This window comes from Lynx rufus, unplaced genomic scaffold, assembly GCF_022079265.1.
Source record: "Lynx rufus isolate CCGP_SWC_20201006 ecotype Redwood Valley unplaced genomic scaffold, mLynRuf1.p SCAF_2, whole genome shotgun sequence".
NCBI classification, from domain to species: Eukaryota; Metazoa; Chordata; class Mammalia; order Carnivora; family Felidae; genus Lynx; species Lynx rufus.
Window position 1 is genome coordinate 143962736 of NW_025814834.1, and position 26331 is coordinate 143989066.

The 26331-nt window shown below is 35.3% G+C and overlaps 1 protein-coding gene across 1 annotated transcript in view; it reads left to right on the plus strand.

Annotated features, from left to right (window-relative positions):
• EVI5 (ecotropic viral integration site 5) overlaps positions 1-26331 on the plus strand; it is a 240691-nt gene that overhangs the window by 179710 nt on the left and 34650 nt on the right. Inside the window, exon 19 of the mRNA XM_047086056.1 lies at positions 25711-25806. Within this exon, the coding sequence (XP_046942012.1) occupies positions 25711-25806 (96 nt within the window). The remainder of the gene's footprint in view (positions 1-25710; positions 25807-26331) is intronic.

A 26331-nucleotide genomic window follows, 5' to 3' on the forward strand; every position in this document is an offset into this window, starting at 1 on the left:
CTAGAGAAAGGAGAAGCTCAAAAACAAAATCCTATATTAATAGGAGTATCTTAAAGGGACAGATGAACCAACCTAAAGAGCTCCTAATGTCCAAAGGTAGAACAATTAAGGAAAAAATACTTAAAGTACTTCATAGTAGATTGTAACTCACAGTATAAAGTAAGTATCCAAGGGGCACCTGGGTGGCTCAGTCAGTTAGGCATCCAACTTTGGCTCAGGTCATGATCTCACTGTTCGTGGGTTTGAGCCCTGCATCGGGCTCCACACTGACAGTGTGGAGCCTGCTTGGGATTCTCTGTCTCTCCCTCTCTCTCTGCCCCTCCCCCATTCATAACTCTCTCAAAAATAAAATAAATAAACTTAAAAAAATAAAATATCCATGAGTCCATACTGATATAAATAATGATTAAAAAAATAATAAATGAGGGAAAAGAGATAAATTTCTATGCAGAAGAATTCTAAATAATTGTTGTAGATATTCTACCCTTAAGGAGAAGAAAAATAAGTGCTTCTCCTTAAGTGTGGACTGTGCACAATGACTTCCCTCTGAAGGGTACAGTATGGAAAAGGCAGAAAAAAAAGAGTAACTGTATAGTGGAGAAACTTCACAAACACTACCTCAACACAGATAATCAAGGTCAACATCAGTAGTTATTAATCATATTGATAGTTCGTACCCTTGATACGGTATGAAAATGGTATTTCTGTAGTCTTTTAGTAACCTTTATACCCCATTCTTGACATGAGAAGAAATGTCAGACAAAGTTCAATGGTGGGGCATCCTACAAGATACTTGACCAGCACTCCTCAGAGCTCATCAAAAACAAGTAAAGTCTGAGTAACTATCACAGCCAAGAGGAGCCTAAGGAGACATGACAGCAAAATGTAATGTAATGTGGTATCTTACATAGGATCTTAGGACAGAAGAAGGACATTAGCTCACAAACAAACAAACAAAAAAACTAAGGAAATCTGAATAAACTGTAGACTTTAGTTAGAAATATATCAGTATTGGTTCATTAATTATAATGAATTATAACAAATTTACCACAATAATGAAAGATGCTAATAATAGGGAAACTAGTGCAGGAGGTATATGGGAACTTTCTGTCTTCTTGTTTTTTCTGTAAATCAAAAACTGTTCTTTAAAAAGTCTATTATAAAAAATACTTTATATAATCTCGTGGTTTTTGGGACCCTTGGAATCCTATAAATTTAAGTATTCATCACAAAATTGATTTGCTTCTAATTAAACTATGATTTATAAGAAATATTTTCTAGCTTTTGACCTTATGCAAATGCTGACTTTTCATATGGACATGTAGTTGGTCCTATAAGAAAGATCACTTTAAAATGCGTATTTGTGTTTGTTCTTTCTCTTCACAAATGGAATTAAGTCAGTCTTAGCATTAAATTTTTTTTTAGATTTATGTTCTCCCTTACATACTTTCAAATTACCTTATTATTTTCTTAAAAGTATTTATATGTACTTTTTTCTAGTTGCTAAACCATAAAAAATATTCAAACCTTTTTTGTGCATGACTTTAAATTACAGGAAACTGTTTTAGAAACTTTATCAATAGTATGTGAGATGAGTATGATTTTGTTTTTAGATGTTTCAAATGAGTCACCTTGAAGTCACAGAGAGGCTACCATTTACCACAGTTACTATTATGATTAATTTTTCTTTGGGCAAAGTACAAATCAGTAATAACTTACTAGAGCTTAGTGGTTGCTATTGATGTTTCAGTAAGGTTATGTTGATTAATCACGGTGATTACTTATCACCTGTCAGGGATTTACTCATATCATTGGGTTTTCTTCTATAGTAATTTCATATGCAGTTATAATTTGCTTAATATATTTTGTTTTAATAAATGCATCGAAAATACCAAATTAGGACTTAAAAATTGTCCCCCTGCTGCAAGTTAACATGGTTGCCTCTGTGACCGTTGAACATAGTTTCATAATATAGCCTCGAAAAAAAGTATTATTTAACCTTTAAAACAGCAAAGATATTGCCTTCTTATGGCCTCTGAAATATTTTAGCTTTACAAAGGAGAGAGAGAGTGCTTGGATATATGTTTAGCATAGTCTCTGAGGTATATTTTTTATCTGTGCATGTAATTTAAAATATTTTTTAAATGTAAACTTTACACTTGCATTTGAGACTAAGCAACCTGCATTGTGTCATGACCCTTCTAATACCACAAACTTTCTGTAATACTTCTCCCAGTGAAAAACCCACATCCTATGTATAACCTTAGATTTATTTTGAAATCTCTATGAAGAGAGCATAGAGATTACTAATTGTTTCTGTTATTTCCTTTAAGGGTGTGATGTCTATTTGTAAACCTTGTTTGAAGTTTTAATTTGAAAAGCTTAAAATGTTAAACTATGCCAAATACTGATTTCGTATTCTAAAATTATAAAAATGTATCAACTAATTATAAATTTCAATTGAGAATTGGGTGGCATATTAAACATCTGTAGAACATTCAAGAAAGGAGAAAGGAATAGTGCTTCTAATAACCAATACTTCTAATACCACTGGCCAGGAGAATATTAGCAAAGGCAAATTTAATGATAAGCCACTTTTTTTTTCTGTTTTATTGCTGTTCTTATTTTTATTATTTCCTTCCAGGTTAGACTTACTTTGTGTTCTTTAACTTCTTAAGATGGATGCAGAAATCCAACATCGTTTTTATTCTTTTTTTTTTTAATTTTTTTTTTTAACGTTTATTTATTTTTGAGACAGAGAGAGACAGAGCATGAACGGAGGAAAGGCAGAGAGAGAGGGAGACACAGAATCAGAAGCAGGCTCCAGGCTCTGAGGCATCAGCCCAGAGCCCGACGAGGGGCTCGAACTCACGGACCGCGAGATCGTGACCTGTGCTGAAGTCGGACGCTTAACCGACTGAGCCACCCAGGCGCCCCACATCGTTTTTATTCTTTAAAAATATTGGTAACCACTCTTAAATAGGAGAATTGTTAAACCATAGTAAATCCATACTTGTCATAGTCTCTATCTTCAAGAAAGACTAAAGATCTGCAAGACGTATTAAATGAGAAAAACAAATCATAGACAATGTAGAACATAATTCCATGTGCGTTTTAAAAAGTATATGTGTGTGTACTACCTGTATACACATATTTATGTTTAAATACATTAGAGTAGTCTGCTGTGATACCTGTCGAAACTGTTGACAGTGTTCCCTCTGAGGAGAGTAAAGGGCTTAGTGCAAAAGAGTAAGGGGCAGGAGTTTGCTTTTTACACTATATGAACTTAGATGATTACTATTGTAATTTTTGAAAAGTATATACATTTAAACGTATATACTTTAAGATAATCATTGCTAGAATGGAAATAAGAATTAGAACTTCCAAATAATCATAGGAAAATAGCAACAAAGAAAACTTGGTTTATCAAACAAAAGTGCTGTACTCATTCTGTGGCCTTGAAGTCCCTAAGTTGTCTGGCTCCTGCCTACTTCTCTTGACTGTGTCATAAACCACACTACCCTTCATGTGTTATGCTCTAGCAACACCATCCTCCTTTATGTTGCTTGCACAAACTTATTCATTCCTACATGAAGGCTTTTGCTCTTACTCTACTCTGCATTTGGACACTATGCTCCCTGAGCCATTCTGTGGTGGTTCCTTCTCATCATTTTTATCTCAAAAGTCACCCACTCACAGATTTTCCCTGACCACTTTCATAAAGTTGGACCCTTATACTGTTTACTCTCTGTTTCATCATCATGTTTTATATTGTTTATGACTGTTATCAGAGTCTTTAATTATCTTCACATCAAGAATTAACTCACTCCCACGAATACTGTTAGAACCTTATTTATATTATTTACTGCAGTATGCCTTTTACCTGGCATATAACAGGTGCTCAAAAAACAATTGCAGAATGAGTTTTAGGGGGCAGAAAACAGCCATCTTTAAGAGAGTTTGATACTTTTTTTTTTAATTTTTAATTTTTTTATTTTAGAGGGAGAGTGTGCTAGAGCAGGGGAGAGCGGTGGGGGGGAGAGAAAGAAAAAAGCGAGAGAGAGAAAGAGAGAGAGAGGAAGGAAGGGAAGAAAGAAAGAAAAGAAAAGAAGAGAGAGAGAGAGAGAGAGAGAGAGAGAGAGAGAGAATCTTAAGTACATGCTCAGCACAGAGCCAGACATGGGGCTCCATCCTACCACCCTGGGATCATGACCTCAGCTGAAACCAAGAGCCAAACACTCAACCAGCTGAGCCACCCAGGCTCCCTGAGGGTTTGATATTCTGTGCCATAAGAGGTAGTAGCATGTTCTAAGGACCACATATGTAAAGACTTATTTAAATAAATGTTGTCCCAGAGGTAGATTGAAACTGATCCTATACTTTTTTTTTCTTTTCTTTGCAATTTTTTATTGAAATTCTAGTTAGTTAACATTTAGTGCAATACTGTTTTCAGGAGTAGACTTCAGTGATACATCACTTCCATATAACACCTAGTGCTCGTTATATCAAGTGCCCTCCTTAACACCCATCACCTATCTAACCCACCCCCCACTCACCTCCCTCATTCAACCCTCAGTTTGTTTTCTATCTTTAAGAGCCTCTTATGGTTTGTTTCCCTTTCTTTCTTTTTTCCCCTGTCTCATAAGTTCATGTGTTTTGTTTCTTAAATTCCACGTATGAGTGACATTATATGGTATTTGTCTTTCTCTGACTGACTTATTTTGCTTAATACCCTCTAGCTCTATCCACATTGTTGCAAATGGTAAGATTTCATTCTTTTTGATGGCTGAGTAATATTTTAATACAGAGAGAGAGACAGAGACAGAGACAGGCAGACACCACCTCTTCTTTATCCATTCATCAGTTGATGGACATTTGGGTTCTTTCCATAGTTTGGCTATTGTTGATAATGCTCCTATAAACATTGGGGTTCATGTAACTCTTCAAATCTGTATTTTTGTACCCTTTGGGTAAATACCTATAGTGCAATTGCTGGATTGTAAGGTAGTTCTGTTTTTACCTTTTATGGAATCTCCGTACTCTTCTCCAAAGTGGCTGCACCAGTTTGCATTCCCACCAACAGTACAAAGAGAGTCCCCCTTTCTCTCCACCCTTGCTAACACTTGTTTCCTGTTTTGTTAATTTTAGCCATTCTGACAGGTGTGACTTGTTATCTCTTCATGGTTTTGATTTGTATTTCCCTGATGATGAATGATATTAAGCATCTTTTCATATGTTTGTTAGCCCTCTGGATGTCTTCTTTGGAAAATGTCTGTTGAGGTCTTCTACCCATTTCGTAATTGGATTATTTGTTTTGGGGTGTTCAGTTTGATAAATTCTTGATAGATTTTGGATACTAACCCTTTATCAATATGTCGTTTACAAATATCTTCTCCCATTCTGTAGGCTGCCTTTTAGTTTCGTTGATTGTTTCCTTTGCTGTGCAAAAGCTTTTTATCTTGATAAAGTCCCAATAGTTCATCTTTGCTTTTGTTTCCCCTGCCTCCAGAGATGTGTTTAATAAGAAGTTGCTCTAGCCGAGGTCAAAGAGGTTGTTATCTGTGTTCTTCTCTAGGATTTTGATGGTTTCCGGTGTCACGTTTAGGTCTTTCATCCATTTTGAATTTATTTTTGTGTGTGGTGTAAGAAAGTGGTCCAGTTTCATTCTTCTGCATGTTGCTGTCCCATTTTCCCAACACCGTTTGTTGTAGAGACTGTCTCTTTTCCATTGAATATTCTTTCCTGTTTTGTTGATTAGTTGACCATATAGTTGTGGGTCCATTTTTGGGTTCTCTATTCTGTTCCATTGATCTGTGTGTCTCTTTTTGTGCCAGTACCATACGGTCTTGATTTCTACAGATTTGTACTACAGCTTGAAGTCTGGAATTATGATGCCTCCAGCTTAGCTTTACTTTCTCAGTGATTCTATAATTTTGTATCTAACAAAATAGTAAATAGGGCTTTTTTTTTTTTTTTTTTTTTTTTAAGGCAACTACTTTTCTACTTTAAAAGCAGCCCGAGGGACTCCTGGGTGGCTCAGTTGGTTGAGCATCCAACTTCAGCTCAGGTCACGATCTCGCGGTCTGTGAGTTCGAGCCCTGCGTTGGGCTCTGGGCTGGTTGCTCAGAGCCTGGAGCCTCCTTCCGATTCTGTGTCTCCCTCTCTCTCTGCCCCTCCCCTGTTCATGCTCTGTCTCTCTCTGTCTCAAAAATAAATAAATGTTAAAAAAAAAATTTAATTATAAAAGCAGCCTGAAAGGAAAAGGAGCAAAACCTAGTGCAGTAAACTTTAAACATGACAGCTAAGAAAAGAAATAAACTAGTCTAGAACAAAGAGGCCTAGTAGGGCTTGGCTTCTAACCTCAACTGTCTCCTTTTCCTATCCTGTTCACCAAGCTAGATAGGTAAGTCAAAATCGCCTGATGATTCTTTCATATCCCAAATGTAGAGAGAAAGAAAATGAGTATGTAATTTTCTGAATGAGGAATTTCAGAAATTTCTGGAAGAACAATCCAGTCAAAGAGATTAAAAAAATGAAAATCTGGATTTTAAAGTGAAGGCCTTGGGGATAACACACTGAATTTGGGGAATTATATGAATCTTAAAACCCAGGTTTTGACATATATCCTCCCAGTTAGATAATACAGATATTTAACAAAATCTCAGAAGAATAAGGTCCTTATTTAGCCAGGTTCTTCCTTTCCCTGTGTTATTCCTCAGGCTATACAAAAGTTCTCAAAGAAACTTGAGCTTGGAGGGCAAAGAAAATAGATTTTTAAATATGGTGGAAAAAAGAGTTAATAAGTAACCTGTATTCTTAAAGCATTTGAAATATCTTGACAGTCACCCAGCCATGAGCATGAGAAGAAATGGCACAGCAACTTGGTTTATATTATTTCAGCAGAAAAAGAGAAAGAAAGAAGGAAGGTAACTTAAGGATAAGAGAGGAATTACAGTTGCTTCATGCTATGAAACAAACATGACTTCAATAAAATTAAGAAATCAAAACATGATAAATAAAATACTGATGTAAGAAATAAGATGGTGCTAGGGAAGCAAATTGAAACCCAGTGCATCACTGCAGAAACTAGAAAAGAGTAGTCTATTCAATAAACAGTGTTGAAAAGTGGAATACTGGCATGGAAGAAAAGCTTAAGATAATCATAGTGAATGCAGAGATTAAGAATGTAAAACAGTTATTAGCTAACAGGTATGGATGAATGATAGATAATCTAACACTAAGGATAACTGGTGTCCCACAATAAACAGAAAGAAGATGTATTAAAAAAAATATGAACAGTTTCACATATGAGTGAAATCATGATATTTGTCTGTCTCTGACTTATTTCACTTAGCATTTTACCCTTAGATCCATTGTGTTGTTGCAAATGGTAAGTCTCATTCTTTTTTATGGCTGAGTAATACTCCATTGACTATATCTACCATATCATTTCTCTCATATGTGAAATTTAAGAACCTAAACAGGGGCACCTAACTGGCTCAGTCAGAAGAGCATGTGACTCTTCATCTCAGGGTCATGAGTTCGAGCCCCATGTTGGGTATAGAGATTATTTACAGACAGACAGACAGACATACACTTAAAAAAAAAAAAAAAGAAACAAACAAAACCCCCCACACTCTTAAATACAGAGAACAAACTGGTGGTTACCAGAGGAGAGATAGATGGGAGGATGGATGAAATAAAGAAGATTAAGAGTATACTTGACCTGCTGAACACTGAGTAATGTATAGAATTGTTGAATCTCTATATTGTGCACCTGAAACTAATATAACATTGTATGTTAATTACACTTCAATTTAAAAAATATATAAACAATTGGGGTTCCTGGGTGGCTCAGTCGGTTAAGCATCTGACTCTGGCTCAGGTCATGATCTTGTGGTCCATGAGTTCGAGCCCCACGTTGGGCTCTGTGCTGACAGCTCAGAGCCTGGAACCTGCTGAGGATTCTGTGTCTCCTTCTCTCTCTGCTCCTCCCCCACTCATGCTCTATCCCTCTGTCTCTCAAAAATAGATAAATACTAAAAAAAAATTTTTTTTAATATGTAAACAAGAAGAGGTCCCTGAAATTCAGGAAGATTTAAATACACAAATTAAAAGAACACTCTGTGTTCCAGAAAATTTTGACACACAATACTCCATAAACACTCAAAGCAAATTATCCACAAAATTGTATGGGAAAATTAAGACTTGTCCTCCACATTTCTCATGGCACATTCAAGGCCAGAAACCAATGGAGCAGTGGCTATGCTGCACTCTCCAGTACAATAACCACTAGCCACATGTGGTAATTTAAATTTCAATTGATTTAAGTTAAGCAAAATTAAAATCAGTCCCTCAGTCACACTTAGCTCCATAGCCTCAGTAGCTACTAGCTACCACATTAGACAATGCAGGTAGAAAACATTTCTGTCATCATAGAAGGTTCTCTTAGTAGTAGTCTACAAAATTCTGAGTTTGGGTGACCCAAAGATATAGCCTAACAAGGTGTCATTTAAATATATTGAAGAGACAGATTGGCATTTTCCAGTGTGAAAGACTGCTGGGATACTGTTTCCACAATTCTTTCTTTAAAAAACTAGGAATTGTGAGGGGCGCCTGGGTGGCGCAGTCGGTTAAGCGTCCGACTTCAGCCAGGTCACGATCTCGCGGTCCGTGAGTTCGAGCCCCGCGTCGGGCTCTGGGCTGATGGCTCAGAGCCTGGAGCCTGTTTCAGATTCTGTGTCTCCCTCTCTCTCTGCCCCTCCCCCATTCATGCTCTGTCTCTCTCTGTCCCAAAAATAAATAAACGTTGAAAAAAAAAATAAAAAAAAAAACAACTAGGAATTGTGAAATCTAGCTTAAAACAAGTCAAAGAACTGAGAAATGCAGATGCTGTTTAAAAAGAGGGGTGGTAACTATTGAATTAATTTGAATACAGAACTAATACTAAACAAACATGGGAATAAAGGGGTACAGGTTAGGATGGTTTCCTTCAAACTTTGACAGTGTAACAATGTTATCAAAAATCTGGACGTGGAGATAGGGGAGAAGAAACCAAGTATAAATGTACATACATCTTTACAGCAAGATAGGAATATGAGTTTAAAGTATGTAATTTTAAAAAAATGGACTCCAGCATCTTAATGTTTTTCATAAACACTTAACGTTAGAGGTCTTTTTTTTTTTTTTTTAAGGAAATTATGCCTCTTGTATTGAAGAAACACTTTGCATTCACTGTGCTTTTTTTTTTATATGTAGCAAACAGTCATTTATTTGGGCAATTAAAATTACAATTCAAGGGACACAGTTTGGACAGAAACCTGACTCAAGTTCCCTATATTTTTTTTACCAATTTCAGCTGAAGTTTAAGATTTAATTTTCATTGTTATATTTTTTCCTTTGAGTTATTTAAGGTAAAAGTATAATTGTACAGAAACAATTGTTTCTCTTTCTTAAAAAAGCTGACTGTACATATTTCAAGATTTTAACATTGATCAATTATAGGAAATATGAATAGAAATGATATATTTTTAAATTGTTTTTCTCTACTTTTTTTCCCGAGGCATTTAAATTCCTCTATATATCAGGTGAACTCCCAAATCATAAGCTAAAGGTGATGAATTTTTGATAGGGGAGCAGTGAGAAAAATGATTTAATAACAATATTATTCACAGCCAAGCCAAACCATCTCATTGAAATTATAGAGAGGAAATTAATTTTATAGTATGAGTTATTTCAAATGCATATTATTGACACTATGTTTATATAGGCTGTCTTTGACTTATCTTTGTTTTCTTTTTTATACCTTGTTCTCCCTTGACTTCATATGAGAAGAGATTACTGAATTGATAAGTAATTATAATTGGGTTTTTCATACTGGCCTTCTTCTATACTTGATAAAAGTGGCTGGCTCCTTATCAAATTCCAGTACTCTTCTATACTTGATAAAAGTGGCTGGCTCCTTATCAAATTCCAGTATTTATCAAAATAAGTTGATAAAAATTCTTGTTGGCAAAATCAGCTCTTCATGTGTCCTTTAAACAAATGAGAGAAGAGCATGTTTTATCAGTGAAATGTATATATAAGAAGCTGTCTCGTCATCTGATGCTAAGGAAGATACGTGACAAACTTCAACAGCTAAGGAATGTATTCCCCAACTTTGGCTTACTATCACTTTTTATGGAGGGTCCAGGAAAAGATAACATGAATACATAAAATTATCAGCACCATTTTTAGGAAAACAATTCTAACATATATCCTGCTGTAGTTTGTTGCACAAATATGGGAGTAGGAGTGGAACCTGATTTCACCCGGCTTTTTCCTAGATAGCCATGTGATCCTTGCCAAGTTAGTTAGCTCCTGAGTCTGTTTAATCCTCTAATGCTGTTGGATCTAGGCCATGCTTGGGTCAAGCCACTTATGAAGATAATGCACAAGTACAGGGGCAGTGCTAAAAAAGAGGACAGGTTTTTAATTTATCAGTCTGGAGAAAATCTTGGTAAGAGAAAGAATTGGTGATCAGATTCCAAAGTATGAAAATAATAGGTCTAGACCGTGATAGTCTTCAAGCTGGCAGAAGAGGATCTCAAGAAAGAACAGTGCTGAGTAGTGGAATGACAAAAAGATGAACTGATACTTGCTTAGATTTAGAAAGGCTTTTTGGAACTAATTGTTTAAAAGTCTCAGTATCCCAAGACACTACTACCAAAGGACTTGTCAGGTCTTAACCTAGCATGACAGTGTTTATCATTAGTAAATAGGATTTCATCATATATCCTTTCCTGATAGGGGAAAAAGTGAGACAAAAGCTGTTTTACACTGCACAAGAGCACCTATTTGGAGTTTAACTTTGTGATATTAAAAACAAAATATAAAATACAAAGCCAAGAAATAAAAGTGGAGATGAATCTTCCACTGAGGTGATAAACCCTCATGACGTGGAATATGAAGATATTGAAATATGATGGTTCCAGCCATCCAGAAGACGAATCACATTTTTTTTCAGCTACAGGATTTTCCAGCTGTAGGCACTGCCTCACTGAGCAAGGTGAAGCTGAATAAGTGATATTCGATGCCTTCCTTTTATGACAAGTCCTCTCTTCTTTAGTCTTTTCTTGGTGACTACCTCTATGCTTTTCCCAGAATTTAAAGTCATCTACCTACTACAAGGGCACTGGGTGGCTCAGTCAGTTAAGCATCTGCCTTTGGCTCAGGTCATGATCTCACAGTTCATGAGTTTGAGACCCACATTGGGCTATGCGCTGACATTGCAGAGCCTGCTTGGGATTCTCTCTCTTCCCTCTCTCTCTCTGCCCCTCCCCTGCTTGTACCCTGTCTCTCAAAATAAATAAATAAATAAATAAACAAACTTAAAATCATCTATTTACTACGTAGAATATTTTTGCAAAGAGACAAATGACAGGTTAAAAGGCATTTTGTGTGTGTTTAAAGTGATGTGAAGTATGGATAGAGTTATTTAGACTTCCCATGATTGAAGAGTTAAACCTATAGGTTAGTTTCTTAGTAAGAGGCAAAAAAAAAAAAAAAAGTCATAACTACTAATATTCATTATGTGTATCTTTTTATCAAATATATATAAATAATAAAATAATAAAGTAAATATTTACCAGCATAATTTATAAAATGCTGTCTTCTAGTGCTATTCCTATACATTTTCTTAGTCTTTGGCTTCAGATATTTAAGTTTCTCTGGCCATGTCTTCTGTGCTTACTCCCTTAACACAACCAAACTTTAAATACACATTATATTAGTTTTATCCTGCTGCCTATTGGGTTTGAAAAAAAGAAATAAAAACAGTACTTGACTTGGAGTTTTGTTGGAATGGGAAATTTTTGTATTTCAGCTTGGATAATACACAATCTCTAGACTTGAACTCTTAAAAATATTAACAGTCATGACAAAAAGCAGAGGGACTATTACAGATTTAAAGAGGGTAAAGAGATACAATAACCAAGAGTAACCATAAACCTTGGTTTGATTCTGGATAGTAATAAACCCTTTAGAACCCTTTAAAGAAATTTTTAATGTTTTATTTATTTTTGAGAGAGAGAGAGAGACTGCAAGTGGGAGAGGGGCGGAGAGAGAGAGACACACAATCTGAAGCAGGCTCCAGGCTCAGCAGTCAGCACAGAACCTGATACAGGGCTTGAACTCGCAAGCAGTGAGATCATGACCTGAGCCGAAGTTGGACGCTTAACCAACTGAGCCACACAGGCACCACCATTTAGGACCCTTCTAAGGGAATTTGAATAGGAGCTATGTATTCGATGATACTGTGATGTTAAACTATTACTTTAAGTGTGTTAGTGGCATTTAGTTATGTGAGGCAGTTCCTTGTTCTTAGGAAATGCATGCTGAAATATATAGTAGGGAAGTGTCATATCTGCAATTTACATTCAAATGGTTCAGAAGATACACGTACAGAGAGAACAAAAGCAGATGTAGCAAAATAGTAATTGGTGAATATAGCTGAATGGTGTATGAGTATTGTACTATTATTTCAGCTCTTCTGTAGATTTGAAATATTTGAAAACTGAAAAGTCTAGAGGAAAATTTTGCAAATGTAAATGACAGACTAGGTGCTTTTCATGTTTTGCATCTATGCATCTGTTACATTAACTGGGTATTAACTGGTTAAATTCTCTTTAAAAACCCAAAAACTTCTAAGCAAATTATCCAGTTGCATAGGGTATTAAAAAGCCTATGGCTTGAAACACAGCTTTTAAAATCTGCTATCTTCCTGTCTCTAAGGAAGTGTCCTTCCTGTGCCAAGATAGGGTAAGTTATAACCAGCATTAAAAACAGATAAAGAAACAAATAAGACTCTTAGACATACCTATTACAATTATATGTAAAAAATGAGGCTAAATTTGTGAGTTTAAACAAACCTGAGCCCCTGCCTCCTCTTTTCTCACCTCCACAATATTTTTAAATATAATACACTTTTTCTTCCAAACACTTGTTCAAAGCAAGTTAACATCCGACTCATCTCAGTTTTGCTGCAATATAATATGTGAGAAGCATGCTGCTTAGAGCTACAGAGGAAGTCTTTCGCATTTTTACTTAATTTTTCTAGCTCAGTGCACCACCACATTTAATTGTTCAACTTTTTAAATAGTATGTTGGAGTATACAGTAGATGTAGGTGAGGATATCTCTGATTTCAATGTCTGCTTGCTACTGTGAATGTATACACATTGCACAAGTACATATTCACTTTTTTCCTGCTGACTACAGCAGTGACTAATTTTCCAATCAACTGTAGCAGAATATGTGATACATCCTGGGCACTTTATATCTCTGCCTCATCCTTTCCTGAATTATAGCTCCCTGTGGTTGCAGGGATAAACCTGGTGAATGTATATACCTAAAGTCACTAAAAAACAGGCCAAGTAGTCAAACACCAGAATCACTGCTCTTAGCAAAATATTTCTCTATGCACATTTATGGTTATATTAAAGAAAATAGCTTTTTAACTCTATCACTGTTACCTAGTAAAAAGTTTAGAAAATTGGATCCCTTATTTACTGGCATATCTTCTCGTAGACATTGATAGTTTTAAGTTTTTAAAGAATTATTCAGCTGGTTCTCAAATCTTTGGTGTTTCTTCATTCTTTTGAATAGTTATCTTAGTATTCAGTCATAGGGATCATATATGTGGGATTTTTTTCTGATCCTAAACATTATTTAGTTCCTCATCATATGTTACTAAACTTTAAAATAACATTTTCTGTTTGAGAGCTAGGTTAACCAAGAAAGGGATTTGAGTTCAAAATTCAGCCAACCTCTGTAGACAGGGAACTGACCAGCTGAAACTAACATAGAAATAACATGAAGTGAAACTGATAGTGGAATTGAAAGAAATTAATTTGAGAACCCTTGCCAGTTTTCTTCTATTTTCATTCTAAAATATTTTCTCTCTGGGAATGTAGAGACTATTTGTAAATAAGTTGATGTGTCTTGGTCATTTAACACATTTACCATTGTGGTGGTAGTTAAAAGAAGTATTTACCTCTTTTTTGAAATTTCAAATTTATTTTTTTATTTATTTTGAGAGAGAGAATGTGTGTGCATATGAGCTGGGAAGGGGCAGAGAGAGAGGGAGGGGGAATCCGAAGCAGGCTCCATGCCAACAGCCCCACATGGGGCTCAAACTCATGAACCATGAGATCACGACCTGAGCCGAAATCAAGAGTCAGATGATGCTTAACCAACTGAGCCACCCAGGCACCTCTATCTCTTTTTTTATATAAAAAACTATAACTGAATAAATCTGTAATGAGTATAAACTTAAAAAATATTATTTGAGATTTTTTAAGAAAGATAAAAGTATTTTATAACTGGTATATATATAGAATTTTGAATTTGTGTTTAAAAATAGTTAATTTTCAAAGTTTGTACAAACCAGTGTGTTTCAAGTGTAGGTCTACACACTGGCTGTGTCAGAACCACCACTTGTGTAGCTTTCTTTTTGTTTTTTTTCTGGTTAACAGTTTTATTTTATTTACTTTCTAATTTACATCCAAATTAATTAGCATATAGTGCAACAATGATTTCAGGAGTAGATTCCTTAATGTCCCTTACTCATTTAGCCCATCCCCCCCCCACAACCCCTCCAGTAATCTTCTTTGTTCTCCATATTTAAGAGTCTCTTATGTTTTGTCTCCCTCCCTGTTTTTATATGATTTTTGCTTCCCTTCCCATATATTCATCTATTTTCTCTTAAAATCCTCACACGAGTGAAGTCATATGATATTTGTCTTTCTCTTACTAATTTTGCTTAGCATAGTACCCTCTAGTTCCAGCCACATAGTTGCAAATGGCAAGATTTCATTTTTTTTGATTGCGGAGTAATACTCCATTGTATATATATACCACATCTTCTTTATCCATTCATCCATCGATGGACATTTGGGCTCTTTCCATACTTTGGCCATTGTTGATAGTGCTGCTATAAACATGGGGGTGCATGTGTCCCTTCAAAACAGCACACCTGTATCCCTTGGATAAATACCTAGTAGTGCAGATGCTGGGTCATAGGGTAGTTCTATTTTTAACTTTTTGAGGAACCTCCAGACTGCTTTTCAGAGTGGCCTCACCAGTTTGCATTCCTACCAGCAGTGCAAAAGAGATCCTCTTTCTCCGCATCCTAGCCAATATCTTTTGTTGCCTGAGTTGTTCATGTTAGCCATTCTGACAGGTGTAAGGTGGTATCTCATTGTGGTTTTGCTTTGTATTTCCCTGATGATGAGTGATGTGGAGTATTTTTTCATGTGTCATTTGGCCATCTGGATGTCTTCTTTGGAGAAGTGTCTATTCATGTCTTTTGCCCATTTCTTCTATGTGTTTTGGGTGTTGTGTTTGATAAGTTCTTTATAGATTTTGGATACTAACCCTTTATCTAACCTTTATGTCGTTTGCAAATATCTTCTCCCATTCTGTCTGTTGCCTTTTAGTTTTGCTGATTGTTTCCTTCGCTGTGCAGAAGTTTTTATTTTGATGAGGCCCCAATAGTTCTTTTTTGCTTTTGTTTCCCTTGCCTCCGGAGACATGTTGAGTAAGAAGTTGCTGCGGCCAAGGTCAAAGAGATTTTTGCCTGCTTTCTTCTTGAGGATTTTGATGGCTTCCTGTCTTACATTTAGGTCTTTCATCCATTTTGAGTTTATTTTTGCATATGGTGTAAGAAAGTTGTCCAGGTTCATTTTTCTGCGTGTCACAGTCCAGTTTTCCCAGCACCACTTGCTGAAGAGACTGTCTTTATTCCATTGGATATTCTTTCCTGCTTTGTGAAAGATTAGTTGGCCATATGTTTGTGGGTCCATTTGTGGGTTCTCTGTTCTGTTCCATTGATCTGAGTGTCTGTTCTTGTGCCAGTACCATACTGTCTTGATGATTACAGCTTTGTAATATAGTTTGAAATCTGGGTGTAGCTTTCAATGTATACTGATTTTCAAGCCCCATTCCCAGATATTTAGAATTCATTAGGTCAGCAATAGATTCTCTTAATCCATGTGTTTACAAAACTCCCAACAATAATCATCTTTGGCAATCACTGTTTTAACCATTTCCTAGATTATGTTGTTTATATTATTATATTCACTTACCTAGCCATATATTTTTTAAATGGTAAATTTTATGTATATATTTTATCAAAATACCTAGCCATATTTTTTAAAAAATATTTATTAGGTAGGATGTTTTTATTGAAGGTAACAGAAAACTCAATTCTGGATTTATGTATGGCTTAAATAATAAAGGGGCTTTATTGGTTCATGTACCTGAAAAGTCTAAAAGTAGGATATACTTAAGGAAAAGTTTGATTTGGGCTCCAGCTTGTTGCATTAGCCATGATTCTGAAAGCTCTGCTTTGCTTGTCATTTTTTATCCTTAGGAGGTTTTTTTCATCATGTTAAAATGGCTAACAGATGAGCCTTATATGTACTTTCATAATATGCAGAATAAAAAACTGTAACCCATAATTTCCGGTAAAAGTTTTAAGAGTCACACAGTTTGAGCAAGACCAGAAGTAGTCACAATGCAAACAGATCTGATTATCCTGTTTGGTTTAAACCCTACCTACCAATCAGAGCCTACCTATGGGGTTAAGGATGGGGATAATTCCTGTACTATGACCACTACATAATAAAGGAGAGAAAATAGATATTGATGTAACAACCATAAAATCTACTTGAAAATATTACAGAGATGAACTGTAACTCAGCTTGCTCTAAAATTAGATTGTTTTAATAAAGTAATTTATGGTATAATATTACTTTTCAGTTTCTTAAGTTTCTAGTAAAAAAGTGAAGAAAGTACAAATCCTAGAGCAAGAGGTAGGTTTTAAATGAAGTACAAGTAACCTTGGGAAATAAATACCTTTTCACATATAGAAATGAACTACAGTATAGACTAAGTGCTTGCTTTCTAGAGGGAGAGGGCATGTATTATTTTTTTTATTGATGTCTTTTCCAAGTATTTTACTGTGAAAATTTTCAAACGTACAGAAGTTGAAAGAGTTCAACAGAGAACATCACAAACCCACCACCTCCATTCTAGTATTAATATTTTTGATATTTGTTTCATCTGTTGCTTTATTAGGTATGTGTCTATCCACCATTCTAGCTATTTTTTTTTTTTTTTCTGAGAGCTCAGGAGTGCGAGTGGGGAAAGGGCAGAGGAAGGAGAGAGAGAATCTCAAGGAGGTCCATGCCTAGCATGGAACCCCAGGCAGAGCTGGATCTCACCACTGTGAGATCATGACCTGAGCCAAAATCAAGAGTTGGATACTTAACCACCTGAGTCACTCAGGGGCCCCTTAGCTATCTTATTTTTTGATGCATTTCAGAGTAAGTTAAAGTTGTTATACTCTATCCCTAATTACTTAAACATGCATATCTTTAGGTTATTAATGACCTTTTGACTCAGAGACTTATACATGGAACTCTATGGCTTAAGGCCTCAATATGAATTAGATTATTATAGATATCATAATGGTAATTGCTAAAATAATTACTGAAAGAAAGGTCCGAGAGTAAAAGTGCATTTAAGTAAACCTTTTATAAATATTACTTTATGTTCTCTTAATATAAAGTTTCTTTTATTGCATGACAAAAAGTTATATATTTAAGGTGTGTTCAGTGAAATTATAGAATACCAAGATTGTTGATGTGTTGGAGCTCTTTAAGTTTGTTACTTACCTAATGAGTTTTGCTTAGGAAATCACTTAACTGGCAATCTGTTGTTATTAGCTAGACCAAAAGAAAATGCAGGTTACTGGTAAATTTATTAGTGTAGCTGACATTTTCCCACCTTATCAGAAAGAACTATGTAGACATTGCTTGAAAATAGAAAGGTATAAAAATTTTTGCAAAAAATAATCCTAAACATTAGATAATTGAATAAATTGTCTCAGAAGTGAAATTAAATTGTTACCCGCTTTTTAGAATGTAATAGTTAACTGGATTTTTTTTTTTTTTGGCACTGTAAATGTGTAGTTATTTAGTTACCTGATTTCAAGAGAGTCCTTAAGAGGGTTCAATTCATCATTTAAATGAGAACCCATTTGCAGAACATAAAAACCACAGACTTAGATAAAAAGTTATTTATACATTTTAATTTATTAAATAGCACTTAGGACCTCTCTGACTTCACTTCAGTTTTTGAAATATCAACTAGATTTGCTTAAAGCAGACTATTCAATCAGAATACCTTAGGCAGAGCTTTTCGACTGGTGTGTCTGTCACACTGGTATGCTACTAATATGTGACAAGTGTGCAGGGATGGGGGTCACTTCTAGAGTGCAGAGCTGCTTAAATACCCTTCCTTGGCTCTCAGTTTAATCAGTATGCCTTACAAACTGTTGTTACAAACATTAAATTTCTTTATTGTAACATTTCTCAACTGTCCAATTTTTTTTTTATTAAATATTGCCTTTCCTCTAAAGAAATCAGGGTGCAAAACTTTGGCTAAACCTTACTAAGACTCACCTTTGGGGGAAACATCTTTGGAGTCAGTCACTTTTTTTTTTTTTTTTTTTAGTTTTGTTTTGTTTTTGTTTTTTTAATCTAAATGCTCTCTATACACAAACTCAGGACACCAAGATCAAGAGTTGCAGCCAGGTGCCCCGCTTAGTCACTTTTGTAAAACACATTTAATGATTTGTGTCTTGCCAGACTGTTTATCATGCAGGTTTCCCTATAGGAAAGAATTGGTATTAATTATTGTTAGTGGTCATTCAACAGCCTTTCAGACCTAAAGTATTTTGCTTTCTTGAACTTCTGTCTTGGAACATTAGAACTTACCTTGGGCTTTGTCATTTTATTCGCCCTGAGAATTTTATTTTGTCCTGAATGATATTATTGCTATGGGATATCCAAAATCCTCAAGAACTTTACCTTCACTGGGGACCAGATTTAAAGGTACCTTTTCTAAATCTGATTCTAAACCACAAATATCTGGTCTTTCCATCTCATCCATAAGGATTTCTTCCTAGTAGTCAATTGCACTTTCCATTTAATCAGCAATTATTTTCGAGGTAATTAATATGATATGATGCTAAAATTAGACTAAAAAGCCATCAAAGAGTACAGCTGAACACATATACCCAAAGTAGCCCCCTTTGGAAGTATATTTACTTAATCAGTTGCTGCTGCTGCTGCCATTTATCAGGTCACATACAGGATTTGGAAAATATCTTCTATAAGGATAATGACTATTTATTTTATGTCAGCAAATATTCTCTCTCCATATTTTTTTCTCTTTTCTACATTATTTTCTTCCTTCTTGACTCACTACTTATTCCTAATGCTTGACATAATCCTTTCCTACTTTGGGAATATACAGGACTGAGATGGAGTAAGTCTAGAACCAAGGAAAATTATGGGAAGGGGTAGTCATGAAACAGAGTGAATTTGGGTGATGGGTTTATTAGTCTTTATTATATTACTCTTTTGTTCTCTGTTTTTGAAATATTTTATTTAAAATGGGGAGTGGATAAAAATCAGATGCAGGCATAATTACATGTAAGCAGTATTAGACAACTATAAATTGATGAGTCATTAGCTTAGGGCCATAAATGAAAGTATGCTTTAGCATTTCATCTTAATTTTTTTCTTTTTATATTGCAATTCCCATTGAAATAAGTGTGGGCTAAAATAAATAACTCAAGTAAAGTTTTGAAACAAATCCAAGAAAGCTAATTTGCTTGATCCTTTGCATAAATTCCCATATATTCTTGCCTCCTCAGGCAAACTCATGTTTAGAGTGCTGTGGGGGAAAAATGTGTCAACTGTTTATGTAATTCTTAGGCAATTGTTGGTTCACTCAGTTAGGAATAATAGTTTCTATTACACAGAGGTGTTGTGATGATTCCATGTAAAGAGCTTAGAACAGTTGTTAGCACATTGTCAGCCCCAGTCCCTCTCCATCAGGATTGTACAAGAGCATTAAATCCTACAGAAAATAATCTGAGTAACTATTTTCTCAGTTCTTCTAAGTATGGTACATAGTACCACTCTAGATGCATAGGAGGAAAGTTAAATTATTACATACAGTGATGTTTGGGCATTAGGACTTAATTCCTTTGGGGAACCTCAATTGAGAACGTCTGATAAGTGTTCAAGATATGTTAGCTATTACTTTGTTTACAAGTGACAGAAACCCATATTTAAACTGGTTTAAATAATAAAGGGACTTCATTCATTCATATACAGTAAAACCTTGGATTGTGAGTAATTTGTCCTGTAAGTGTTGCACAAGATGAGCAAACATTTCTAATAAATGATAAACTTGATAAATGAGCAATGTCTTGCAATACGAGTAGTACATGATGTCAAATGCCACGTGATCACAGCTGAGACAATGGTCTCTCTCTCTCTCTGTCTCTGGAATTGTGGGTGATCGTCTCCCATGCTTGGATGCTCAGTCTCAGACCACAGTGTTTGGCAGAAATCAGTGATTTTTCAGAATGTTAGAAGGTGCCCACAACTGACACTAGTGTATTTTTGTCACTTAAAAGCACCTATGGATGGACAGTCGTTCGCTTTTCCATACAAGAGTAAGCTTAGGAATACTTTGCTTTATACCTAGGTCAGGCTGCCTACAGATGTAGACCCTTTCCTCTGCTGCCTTATTGCCAGCTATATTAAATAATTTACAGTATATGGCAAGAGTTTATTAATACTGTACTGTAGTCAACATCTGTGTGAGCATATACAGTGGTCCCCATGCAGAAAAAGATTCCATTGAGCCAATAGATAACAGTGATTCCATTAGTGATAGTGAAAATCATCCTACACAATAACCCTCTGTGAACCAACCACAAAGCTTTTCAAAGGTAAGTGCATGTTAATTTATTTTTCCGTATGTTTTGTATTTTTTTTATTATTTTGTATTACAGTATTGTAATCATTTTTATATGAACATTTTTGGGTTGTGGAACAAATCATCTGAGTTTCCATTATTTCTTATGGGGAAATTCGCTTTGATATACAAATGCTTTGGATTACGAGCATGTTTCCGGAACAAATTATGCTTGCAAACCAGAGTTTTACTGTAAATGAAAAAACAAGTAGGGAAGTCTTCAGAGATGGTTTGATTAGGATTCTGAGTCAATATCTCTGCTGTTTTGGTTCTGCCTTGCTCGGGTCAAACATTTCTTCTTTGAGTATAATTGACACACAATGTTATAGTAGTTTCAGATGTACAGCTTAGTGATTTGGCAAATTTATACATTACTCTGTGTTCACCACAAGTGTAGCTGTCATCTGTGCCATGACATTGCTGTTAGAATATCATTGATTATATTCCTTATGATCTGCTTTTTATTCATGTGACTTACTTATTCCATAACTGGAAGCCTGTATCTCCCTCTCCCCTTCACACCTTTTGCCCAACCCCATAAACCTCCCTTCTGGCAACATCAGTTTGTTCTCTGTATTTGCAGGTCTGATTCTGCTTTTTGTATGTTCATTCATTTTTTCATTATTTTTTTTTTTAAGATTCCACTTATGTGTAGAGTCATATGGTAGTTGTCTTTCTCAGCCTGACTTAGCATAGTAGGTCCATTTCACTTAGCATAATAGGTCCATCTGTGTTGTCTCAAATGGCACAGTCTCATCCTTTTTTATGGATATGTAATAGTCTGTTGTGTGTATGTATTTGTGTGTGTGTGTATACATACATTACATACACACACATACGTACTACATCTTCCTTATCCATTCATCTATTGATAGACACTTAGGTCATGCTCTTCCTGGCTATTGTAAATAATGCTGCAATGAACATAGGGGTGCATATATCTTTTTGAATTAGTGTTTTTGTTTTCTTTGGGTTAATACCTGATAGTGAAAATACTGGATCAAATGGTTATTCTTTTTTTTTTTTAATTTTTTTTAATGTTTATATTTTTTTTGAGAGAGAGAGACAGAGCATTATGGGGGAGGGGAGGAGAGAGACACACACAGAATCCAATGCAGGCTCCAGGCTCCAAGCTGTCAGCACAGAGCCCAATGCGGGGCTCGAGAACCTGTCAGCCTGATCATGACCTGATCCGAAGTCGGACGCTCAACTGACTGAACCACCCTGGCACCCGTCAGATGGTTATTCTATTTTTAATTTTTTGAGGAACCTCCATACTGTTTTCCACAGTGGTTGTACAAATTTACATTCCCACTAATAGGTCATGAGGATTCCTCATACTCCACATCCTTGCCAACACTTGTTATTTCTTGTCTTTTTGATTCTAGCCATTCATTCTGACAGGTGTGAAGTGATACATTATGTGGTTTTGATTTGCATTACCCTGATGATGCGTAATGTTAAACATCTTTTATGTGTCTTCTTTACAAAAATGTCAAGTCCTCTCCACATTTTTTAATTGGATTGTTTGGGTGTTTGGTGTTGAGTTGCACAAGTTCTTTATATATTTTGGATATATATATATATATATATATATATATGTATGTATGTATGTATATATATATATATATGAATGAAAAATTTTCTTATTAGATATATTGTATGCAACTGTCTTCTCCCATTCAATCAATAGGTTGTCTTTTTGTTTTGTTTTTGCCTTTTTGTTTTGTTGATGATTTCCTTTGCTGTGCAGAAAGCTTTTTATTTTGGTGTAGCCCCAATAGTTTATGTTTACTTTTGTGTTTGCTTTTGTTTCCCTTACCTTAGAAGACATATCTAGAAAAAATGTTGGTACAACTAATGTCAGAGAAATTACTGTCTGTGCCCTCTTCTAGGATTTTTATGGTTTCAGGTGTCCCATTTAGGTCTTTAATTCATTTGACGTTTTGTGTGTGTGTGTGTGTGTGTGTGTGTGTGTGTGTGTGGTTTAAGTGGTTCAGTTTCATTTTTTTGCATGTAGCTGTACAGTTTTCCCACCACCATTTATTGAAGAGACCGTCTTTTCCCCATTGTATATCCTTGTCTCCTTTGTCATAGATTAAATGGCTATATAATAATGGGTTTATTTCTGGAGTTTCTATTCTGGGGTTCCATTAATTGTATGTCTATTTTTTTTGCCTGTACCAAACTGTTTTGATTACTACAGCTTTGTAGTGTGTATCTTCAAATCTGGCATTGTGATACCTCCTGCTTTGTTCTTCCTTTTCAGTATTGCTTTGGCTCAAGCTAGTATTTCTAACTAAAATTTAAAAAATATATATATATTTTCTTAAATACAGGCTAGTGGCTAAAAATCATAAGGTGTCTGTTTAATATGTTTATGAAGCCTGGCACATTTGGAATATAATTATTAAATTAGTTATTTTTTTTTTGAGATTTTATTTTTAAGTAATCTCCACACCCAGTGTGGGACTCAAACTCACAACCCCGAGATCAAGAGTCACATGCTCTACCAGTTGAGCTAGCCAGGTGCCCCTAAATTAGTTCTTTGCTTAGGTGATTATATGTGATATTCATGTGTTCAAATATATAAGAAAAGTTTTAAAGCCTCTAGGAATAATAGTTGTTCTTTATATCTATACAAATATTAGTTAACTGCTTCAGCAGGCCATATTCTAGTGAAAGGTTTTTAAGACCGGTGACCAAAAGGAGAAGAACAAAAAAACAAAAAGAGTGGGCTTATAAGAATAGCTTGTTGAAAGGATTTGAAGAACAAACTAAAGTTACATAAGAATGCAATCGGGATGGCAAGGATGGTTCATGCAGAAGAGTAATTCTGTTGGAATGATACCCTGACTTTATAGGGGAGCCACTCATTCTGTTACTGGAGCAGTTCTAGTTAGTTCTTTCTGCCAAGGATGTTGGGAGATGTGTAGAGGAAAGTAGAGCATGACTTGGCTGCAGTGAGAGTACCAAACCAGGTCCAGGGTCTCTTCTTACTGTGAATGGAAAGAGCAGTAGAGAGCTCCACATTGGAAAGTGCTCTGCAGAACAACCCATTACTCTCAAGGTAATTTTACAGGACCTATGGCACATTTTATTGTAATTATTTATTATTATTATTATTATTATTGTTATTATTTTTAGAGTGCATATGTGGTGAGGGAAGGGCAAAGAAAGAAAGAGAAAGAGAGAAAATGAGAATCTTAAGCAGGCTCCACACTCAGCACAGAGCCTGATTGATGCAGGGCTCGATCCATGACCCTGGGAGCATGAGCTGAATTCAAGAGTCGGATGCTCAACTGGCTGAACTACCCAGGTGCCTCTACAGCACATTTTAAAACCTACTTAAAAAAAAAAAATTTTTTTAACGTTTAATTATTTTTGAGACAGAGAGAGACAGAGCATGAACGGGGGAGGGCCAGAGAGAGAGGGAGACACAGAATCGCAAAACCCTAAAACCCCTAAAACCTACTTTTGAAAAAATCTGGGGCGCCTGGGTGGCTTGGTCGGTTAAGCGTCCGACTTCGGCTCAGGTCATGATCTCGCGGTCCGTGAGTTCAAGCCCTGCGTCGGGCTCTGTGCTGACAGCTCAGAGTCTGGAGCCTGTTTGCGATTCTGTGTCTCCCTCTCTCTCTGGCCCTCCCCCATTCATGCTCTGTCTCTCTCTGTCTCAAAAATAATTAAACGTTAAAAAAAAAATTAAAAAAAAACCTATAAATATTCAAGTAGCACTAAGATAACTTTTATAGAAACTTCAAAGCTCTTTCAAATCGAAATGTGTATCTTCTCTGTAGGTACTGATAACGAATGATCTTGAAGTTGGATTCTTAAGAGATAATAGCAAGTATAGAACAGTGTTCATAGTGTCTGTAGTATTAGTAAAAATATGTGTGTGTATGCAAATGTGTTTCAATACATATGTACAAAATATCATGGGAAAATTACAATAAAAAACAACTGTGATTGTTTCTATGGAAGGAAACCAAGTGATGGGTGACTGTTAAAACTAAACTAGTACTTTGTTGGTATCTAGAGTTACTCAGTAGTTTTAATAGATGTCTCTGGATCAGAGCTTCTTAACATTTCAAGGGTCATCACATGGCTTTTAGAAATAATTGGCAATTTAAAAAAAACTCATTTTTCACTCTCTAATAAGCCCTATGTCTTAAAAGTCACATTTGTTTTCAGATGGTATATGAAAAGGCAGCTTCTCCCCTTCCCAATTTATATCCATGGAAAATGATCACATATGGTTCTGAAACTAGCTGTTAGGATTCGAGCACCTTTTAATCAGCTATATCTAGGACTCCTGCCATACATTCCTAAGATAATTAAACAAGAGATTCAGAGCTGCCCTTCCCCTTTTAAGAGTGGTTTGCAGAACCTTTTCTTTTTTCTCTTTCTCCTCTGTTTGCCACACAAAAGCTGATTCCCATGTAGCTGTGGGAGGCTCACTGCCTTATCAACTAAGCATTGAATCTCTTGTGGTATGGACAGAAAATCATTTATCCTCAGAGTAAGAAAACGCCTTTGAAATTCTAAGGTAATTTTTTCACTAGTACACCATTCAACTGTTGGTTTCTGAGAGTTTCTCAAAATGTACATTTTATAAGTTGTATTTGTTATAAACAACTTCCCTAAGCTTTATATAGAAATAATCAGTATAAGTTACTATAAATTGCTTTTCAGAGATAGTTTGAGAACAGGTTTGTTCAGAATTTAGCTAGTTAAAGGATATGCCCTTATGCTGTCCTATATCTTAAAGTATTTGAGTACATGCTGTGAAAGTTGTCTCTTGTTTTTGGTTTGTTTTATTGTCATAAAACAGAAAGAAGAAGGAAAGCTTCAAGGACAGCTTAACAAGTCTGATTCTAACCAGTATATTAGGGAACTGAAAGATCAGATAGCAGAGCTGAATCATGAGGTAAGTGATCAAAATTTTGATCTTCACATATTTCTTTCTTCCTTCCTCTGTATTGTAACAACACTGTATTACTGGTTATGACAGACTCTTTCCTGATAAATATTTTCTGTGAATCCCTGATTATAATTAAATAATAATATTTTAGAAAATTGTCTTCTTTTTACCAAAATTTGTTCTATTCCAATATTGAGGATTAATTTTCCTTAAGCCTTTTTATGGTGATCTAAAATGCTTAATTAATATTTGCATGGCAAATATTTTTTTTAGTGTAATCTGAAAACCTTTGATAGTTTGTCTAGGTGTCAAAGTTACTTCAATTGAAGTTTTCTTTACACCTATAGAATAATTAGCGTTATTTACCGTTGTGGATAGAGGGAAGTCTTTTTACTTTTGTCTTCTTACTCCTTTCATGGTGGTATTACTGAGATTGCAAAAAAAGGATACTTGCCTAATATCAGTTAACAGATTTCTTAGTACCTAAACACTTTTTAAACTGGCACTACCTTGAATCTGTGAAATTTAACT